This window comes from Fringilla coelebs, assembly GCF_963513975.1.
Source record: "Fringilla coelebs genome assembly, chromosome: 3".
NCBI lineage: Eukaryota > Metazoa > Chordata > Aves > Passeriformes > Fringillidae > Fringilla > Fringilla coelebs.
In genome coordinates this window covers 74,279,409-74,287,199 of record NC_140030.1, presented here as the reverse complement: position 1 = coordinate 74,287,199, position 7,791 = coordinate 74,279,409, and the positions used below count along the sequence as shown (strand labels likewise).

Genomic DNA, 7,791 nt, shown 5'->3' with positions numbered 1-7,791 from the left:
ACCCCTAGGGACGATTGTCCCAACTGTTTTTTTTGCCCACAGGTAAAAATACCAAGTCTGTACATTTTCTTATCTTCAGTCTATGACAGTTTTATGCCAAGGGAAGATAATGAAGAAAAATTAAGTAAGCTGCTTTTTGTTCTGCTAGGGTGGCTAGTTTGCCATCAAGAATCACCAAAAGTGCTGCTTCATAGGAGAGCCTTTTTTAGCTGATGTCAGTGAAATCTTGGTGCAGGTGGTGCCAGCTTTGTGCCCTTTGGCACACGTCACTCATCAAATGGATCAGGCCATGTGATGTCCACTGATATCCACTGGTTTCAGATTATGCCTGTACATAGGTAGTCCTTCTATGCTGACACTATTTTACAGAAAGCAAGGGGCTGAAAGGAAAACCAAAAGCTTGTGCATGGACTGGAAAAAGTAGATGCAAAAACGTAGGGCTGGATCATCCCATGAGCACTGCATTATGGCTCAGGGACCAGGGAGAGCCCTGGATCTCCCTTGAATCCCTCAGGGAGAGCAAATGGCAGAAGCATGCAGATATGTAGTTGCTGGTCCCTTTCCTTCCAGTGCCCAGCAGGAAGCAGCCAGGAGAGGGAGATAAGAAAGGATGGCATGTAAAATCTGGGCAGAAATTGTGGGGAAGTATTATTTTCTCATTTTCTGTGACCCATCTGTCCTTTGCCAGATACTTAAATATTGAACCTGAGTCTAAATGCAGTTCCCTTACTGGGGTCAGTGCAGGCAGGAGCTCATCAGCTGAAGTGAATGATAAACACGACTTGCTGTAGCTGTGGTTGTACTATTACCAACTCCCTAAGCACTGATCAGTTGTTAAACAATGATTGAGCTCACCAAAGAAATGCAGAAATGAGTAATTTTTGTGTCACCACCAGAAGAACAGACCTCTGTAGTGCAGTCTGATGAGCAGTCCAAGAGTGCCTGTGCCCCTGTGGCCTCCTTGGCACCAGCTGCAGGCAGCAACCTGCCCCCCTCACAGGACTCTCCTCAGCTCTGTCTCTAGTGTTGTCTCCCAATACCAACACATTTTCTCTAACTCTGGTGAGTGATATATTAAAGAAAAAAAAGAAAATCCCAGCAGTGAGTACTGGAAAGAGATGAACTGCTGTGAGGATTTTGATCATTGCAATTAAATTCCAATCTGCAATCTATGTCGTTCTGTTTTGGTTATATTATTTTTATAAACTTTGTGTTGTAATCACAGAATTTTTGGCATGATGTTTAGAAATTATCTAAGCCCTTTTTCCTAGAATGCAATTGCATTTGGCTGCATCTCTTGTTCATTTATGTTCAACCACTATTGATTTCAAAGGTTCATATTATGTAACATATATGACAGGAGCTTCATATATCTTCACAGGCTCAGAAAGAGGTAAATTATTGCTCGTAGAGTCAACCAAAAAAAAACAAAGAACAACAAGCCAAGCACCTATTAAAGGACAAGTTGTGTGTTTCATCTTTCTACACAGCATTTCACACTGTGACACAGCCTGTGTGTGAGAGACAGAAGAAGAATGGAGAAGTCCAGGAAAGCATTTATTGGTTTGGTAGACGAGGCAATATCAGCTGCCAACTCCATGCGTCCTGAAGAACTGTTCTTTTCTTACAAGGGAACTCTCTACCCTACCACTTTTTGCAGTCTGGAAACATTCAAAGCCTTGGAGTCCTTTGAAGCCAGAAGGGATGATGTAATTTTGGCAGGATACCCTAAATCCGGTAAAAATATTTTAATTTTTTTCTAAACAAGGTTCTGTAATAGCAATTAACAAGGTTTGTGCTAAATATATGAAATATTTATGATATGATAGATCATATGATATTATGTGAAATAATTGTATTTCACATAATATCATATTATGTGAAATACAATTATTTTTGTATTTTTACTTTTTGTTATTTTTACTTTTCATAGTTATGAAGAGAAATTGGAGAGAATCACAAATTGGAGAGAATCAAAATACAGGTTTTTTTACACCAGATGCAACTAGATCTCTTGATATTCCATGATCTGCTCCCAGGTTTATGTTTGTAAAGTTGAGAGCTTTATATTTTTACAATGGAGCCTCTGGTATGTTCAAATGGTATATTCCGTATTCTTTAATTATTTCACATAGATGTCAGGAAATAGCTATCAAAAATATTTTTGTCGTCCTTGAAGTGATTGCACTGTTCTTTAATTATACTTTAAGGAAAATCACAATACATCTTTGCTAGGATTGCAAGTTTACCCTATGTATTTCCTCAATCTGCCTCAAAGCACTGCCCCACATGAAAGCCAAAGGTCTGGATTAGATGTGCCTCATATACACTTTATTGTAGCTGCTTCTCTCTTCCAGCAATTGGTTCACACTGCCTTCCAGTGGTTAGTCAGAGCTGACAGGATTGTGAACTTTATACATTTTATTGTGTTTTGTTTTTGAAGAAATGTTATGCACTGGAATGCACTTGTTAAGATTGCAGTGAGAAAGATGTAGGCACCCAGTGTCCAGAAGTCAGGACATGATAAATCAGAGATGGGAGATCTATGCAGTCTCTATTATCTTTTGAAGAAAAAGATAACAAGTGTGTCTAGGAAATGTCACTTCAGAGAGGTTTTCCTGTTGTTACAGAAAAGGAATGCACAATTTTCAGATGTAGTTCTGCTCCTGTCTTGAAGTACTGTGACCCATCGTTCTTCCAAAGATAATCCAGCACAACAGAAAACATTTAATACATTAGGTTTTAAAGTACAGGTTCACCACCCCAATCTCCCTTCTATGTATCACAGTAAAATTCATTACATTAAGGCAAGTTTTCCTAGTTGAATATCAGTGGTTCTTCTCCCTGATCAGTTAGTTTACAATATACAAGTTAATTTATGGTGTTCTGAACTGTTCAAGTTGAAGAAATGTGTCCTTACAAGGAACAAAGTTAGGGTCCTGGGTGGTGATTGACCAGATAGTCAGCTGTGATTGTATGACATGAAAGGAGACCAGGTGAGTTCACTTGGCAGTACTACCACCTATTGACTTCCCTGGTAAATCCATTTCTGTCCATTCTAAAAGTTTTACAAGCACTTCTGTATTATTCTTCTTTCAGGCACTAACTGGCTGAGTCAAATCCTAACTGACCTGATAGCCATATCTCAAAAGAAAACACCAGATAGTGAAAGCAGTGGGAATGCTGAAGAACAAGAAGAGTTCCCCTACCTTGAAATCGGAGATGCGGAAAAATATGAGGTGGGAACAGAATATGTATGGAAATGATCAACATTATGTGCTTCAAATACTGAATATATGTAGTTTGAACTATTCCCTTGTTTCATAAGAACTTTACCAATTCTCTTTATGGGGCATCTGGTCAGGAATAATCTCATCTGGACTGTCAGATACTGAGCACATACAAATAAATAAACACTTCATTGGGACTGAGAGGAGGACATACTCAGGAGATACATAAGAAGTTCAGAAATTCAAGATAGCATCTTTTGTATTTAAGAAAAACTTCATGAAGTGTCAAATCATGTAAATTAGCATTTGTCTCTTGTACTAGCTCTTCCTCCTTATCCTCTCTCTTAGTCCTTGAGATGCTTCAGTTTTCACAGATAGCTAATGTGTACCCTACCTCTAGATTTGATCTCTTATATAACAGAACTGAAGAGAATTTTCACTGAAGAGAACTAAGAGTGGATAGTCCTTTCTCCAGTTGCTAATGGGCTTTTGAAGATTGGACCGACTCAGAGCAGCCCACTAATATCCCACGGCAACACTCATTAAAAAACTCAAAAAACCCACTTCAATCAGCCAATAACTGTAGATAAGTTCATCAGGGCACTATTTTAGCATAGGTTAATGAAAAGAACACTTGCAGTAACTGAACTGTCCACTTTCCTCCTTCCGATACTTCAAGCGAATGACCAAATTACCTTCTCCAAGATTTATGGTTACTCATCTCCGTCCTGAAAATCTTCCCAAATCCATCTTCCAAAACAATGCCAAGGTGAGTGCTGATTTTAATGTATTCAAGAAAACACTTCAACAGATTTTGTTTTTTTTTTAAAGAGCCACTGTAGTACTTTCCTGGCAATTATCAGAATCACTCTTCTACTTAGATGTTTAGCCTGGCCATTTCTACCTGACTGTTTAAGTACTGCCATTCATCTGACTGAACCACAGTTTGTCCTTATTGGCCCCTTTGGGACAGTTTCCATGAAAGAGTGGCAGGGCTTGAACACATCTTCCAGAGACAAAATGGATTTTGATGGGATTTCCTATGGGAGGAATTTTAAGGCATTGTTGCAAGTGAGGGCTTCAATGTGTCACATTTCAAGTAGAATTTATATCTTGGCAAATTTTCCCTGCTACTTAAAAGATGACCTATGCTTGTATTGATCAAAACATACTTAGATTCTGCCTGAATAACTTGGTTAATCTGTAAAAGGTAGTAATTCTAGGCAACCATCTTCTCATGGTACCAAAGCAAAGTTAAATGCTGCATCCTCAGAATTGGGAATGAAATTGCTACTTCTGCAAGGAGCACACAAGGTATTAGAAATCCCCAGCTGCAGTTATAAAGTATATTATTGTGATTTCTTTTTTTAATGCTGTAGTCTGCTATGTCTTTCTCTATAAATTTTTCTCTAGATACTGTTACTGATTCGTAATCCAAAGGATGTTGCTACATCATTCTACCATTTTTCCAATGGCCTGGCTACTCTTCCCTCCTATGAGACCTGGGATGATTTCTTCACAGATTTCATGACAAAGAAAAGTACAGTATATTTTTTTGTCTTTGTCAATTATCCAATGATTTGTCTTTGTTTGTTTACCCTTGCTCTTTGGTAAATCAGCTTCACCAGGACTTTTTGGTTTAGATTACAAAAGCAGGGACTAAAGACAGAGAATTAGAAATCTGAACTGAACTTTTCCATGCTTGTCTGACTGCTTGAGGATGAATATTTGTCAAACTGTCCTTCCACAGGCTTTTTAAATTTGTAAAACTGGTATTTCCCTGGAAGAAGCAGTTCTTCTTTATCGCTGTCTTGGGTCCCCTTTACCCCTTGCTCTCCTGTGTCCATCATCTGGTGTTCATGGAGCTATAAAATCACCTCCTGCCCAATTGGATGGAAGGAATTTTCTGGACTAAGCCTAGTGCATTAAAAGGGGGAAAAATTCTAATGCATTAAAAAAGAGAGAAAGTAATAGAACGAGATTAAAGTTATGAATTTTGGGTAGCACATGGTCAGAAGAAGAGGTGTTTTAACAAGGTTTTAGACTGGATTATGGGAGTCTTACAGGATGGTCTGCAAGATGATAGCATTTTTGGTGAACTCAAAACTGTCTTGAAATGCTACCAATTTTCATTTTTCTGACTTACCAATGGTATCATATGCCTGAGTCTGGAGCAAAACCGATAATTCCCACCAAAGGGTGTAAACTCTGCCAGAGACATGATTAATAATGCCCTGAGCAAATCTTGTGTAATCTTAATTTATACTTCATCTTAGATGCATTTTGTTTTATTTAGTGGCCTGGGGATGCTATTTTGAATACCTTTCTGAATGGAACAAATATGCTGACAAAGAAAATATTATGACAATAACTTATGAAGAGGTAAAAGAGGTAAGGTTATCAATAATTACAAATACTTTATACCTCAAGGGACATTTTTTTCCTGAATCAATACACCATTATACACTCAGGGTATCCAAGGTGTGTGAGACTGATTCTTGTTTTAAGAATCTGTTTTAAAGGAAGAAGAGATGAAATTCAATCTGAAAGACCCTCTTAAAATTTTGCTTGTGAAAATGATTCCTGTTTTTTATTTATCTCTAAGACTGGGTATGGCACTCGACACCATGGTTTAGTTGAGGTGTTAGAGCATGGGTTGGACTTGATGATCTTTAAGGGGTCTCCAACCTACATATTCTACAAATTCTGTAAATAACCCAAATAATTATAAAGCAAGATCAACAGTAATCAATCCTTGGGGAGGAGCTTTTGTGTTTTCAGCAGTAGATTTTGCTACCTGTAAATCATATATAATATTTTTTTAACCTACAGGAAGGCAGCTCATATCTCCTCCAAAATAATTAAGGAGAAGAGAAATGCTATGACGCACCCCAGTACTTGGGAACTCTATGAATACCCTATGATGCAGCCAGCAGAGAGATAGAGGGAAGGGTAAACGCCTTGGAAAGCAGAGTCATTTGTTTGAAAGTCATGCCTTATGTTACCTTCCTCTCTCCAGAATCCTTCCCAGGGTGTGAAAAACATAGCTGCATTCTTTGGAATTCCTCTGACTGAGGAACAGCTCCAGCTGGTGGTAGAGAGAAGCAGCTTCCAGTCTATGAAGAAAAACTCAGAAAAGACCCATGGGTCATTTGGCAATATTCTCTTTCGCAAAGGTAGGAAGCTCCAAGGGGCTCAGAGGTAGAAATGTCCCACTCTCTGGAACCCGGGCCATCCTTTGGCTCTTTTCCTACACTCACTTTAGAATTGGAAGTTAGTATCAAGCAGGTGGTCACTGCTTTGCTTGAGAAGACTATTCAGGGAGCAGTGGTGAGGTTGATACCCAGCAAGGCTCTCACAGCAGAGCCACTCATGGCAGCTCACAGATGGCTGTCAGGAAGGAGGAATTGTCATGTGTCTGAATTCCTCTCCACCTCTGTGCCTGGATCACCAAGTGCCCAGCCTTTGGAGCTGGCAGCACAGGGCCAAACTCAGCCTGAGTGGTGTGACCACACTTTGGAGGAGAGCATGGGAATCACCTGAGATGGCCACTGCCAAATGCCTGTTCCCTCTTACACATGAGAAGTAAGCCAAGCCAGCAAGAATCCAGGTGGACACAAGAGAGGGAACAGAAGGGAGTAACCTTTGCAGTGTAGTGTGGGGACATGGACATGAGAAGGGCAACCTGGTTGTTGTCACAATCTATTTCTGCATTTTATATAAAAGCAATAACTGGATAAAAACTGAAGCTGCCAAAGGAGCAGAAACTCAGCTCTGCCTCCTGGCAGACGATTCTTAATCAATTCTTCATCATCTTCCACTGTGCCCATCATAACAGACTAGAGGAGAGAGATGGAGGGAAACAGGATTTTAGGCTGCGGTTTTGAACGCAGTCACCTAAAGTACAGTGTGTTCTTTTTGCTTTATAGCAGAAGATTATTGACATATATATGTAACTCCACTGATTTCATAAAATTATATTGGTGTAGAAAAATGTTTCATCTGGAAAATGGATGAACATGACTTAGTGTACAATGTAATAAAAATGACAGCTCTATAGAATAAAAAATGAAATGTCTTGGTTTTCAAGAGTTTGTTCCTGCTTTTTTGAAGGTGGTGTAAGTGACTGGAAGAATCTCTTCAGTGAAGATCAGAATGAGAAAATGGACAAAGCATTTGAAGAACATATAGCAGGAACAAAACTCGGGAAAAAGTTGAAGTATGGATTGTACTGCAAAGCCTGAAGAGAAATGAAATGTGGTTAGAACAAGAACTTTGCAAGGCAGACTCGGGTCATCAGAATGCAATACCCTGGAAATCTAGATCAAATGATCCATGAACCTTAGAACTACTGTAAGAGTCATTGCAGCAGCCTTTACAGTGACAGTGATGAGCCTTTTGTTTTATGGTGAGACCTCAGTCTACACTCATTTGCTACACTCATTTCAACTAATCATCTTTGCATAATCACAGCAGCCCTGTTCTAGCTGTCACCTGGAAGTAAATGCCCCTTTTCTTTTTAGACAAATTCCATCCTTCTAGACAATTTCTAATTATTTAG

At 39.1% G+C, this 7,791-nt stretch overlaps 1 protein-coding gene across 1 annotated transcript; it reads left to right on the top strand.

The window, feature by feature from the left end:
* Nucleotides 1-1,461: 1,461 nt before the first annotated feature.
* Nucleotides 1,462-7,474, top strand: LOC311151880 (sulfotransferase 6B1-like; the record flags this gene model as incomplete). The annotated part of the gene is made up of 7 exons (XM_084202587.1): nucleotides 1,462-1,737; nucleotides 3,100-3,239; nucleotides 3,910-3,999; nucleotides 4,644-4,770; nucleotides 5,527-5,621; nucleotides 6,250-6,406; nucleotides 7,344-7,474. Exons 1-7 carry the CDS (start codon nucleotides 1,536-1,538, stop codon nucleotides 7,472-7,474), a joined length of 942 nt encoding a protein of 313 aa, XP_084058713.1. The 5' UTR covers nucleotides 1,462-1,535.
* Nucleotides 7,475-7,791: the final 317 nt, after the last annotated feature.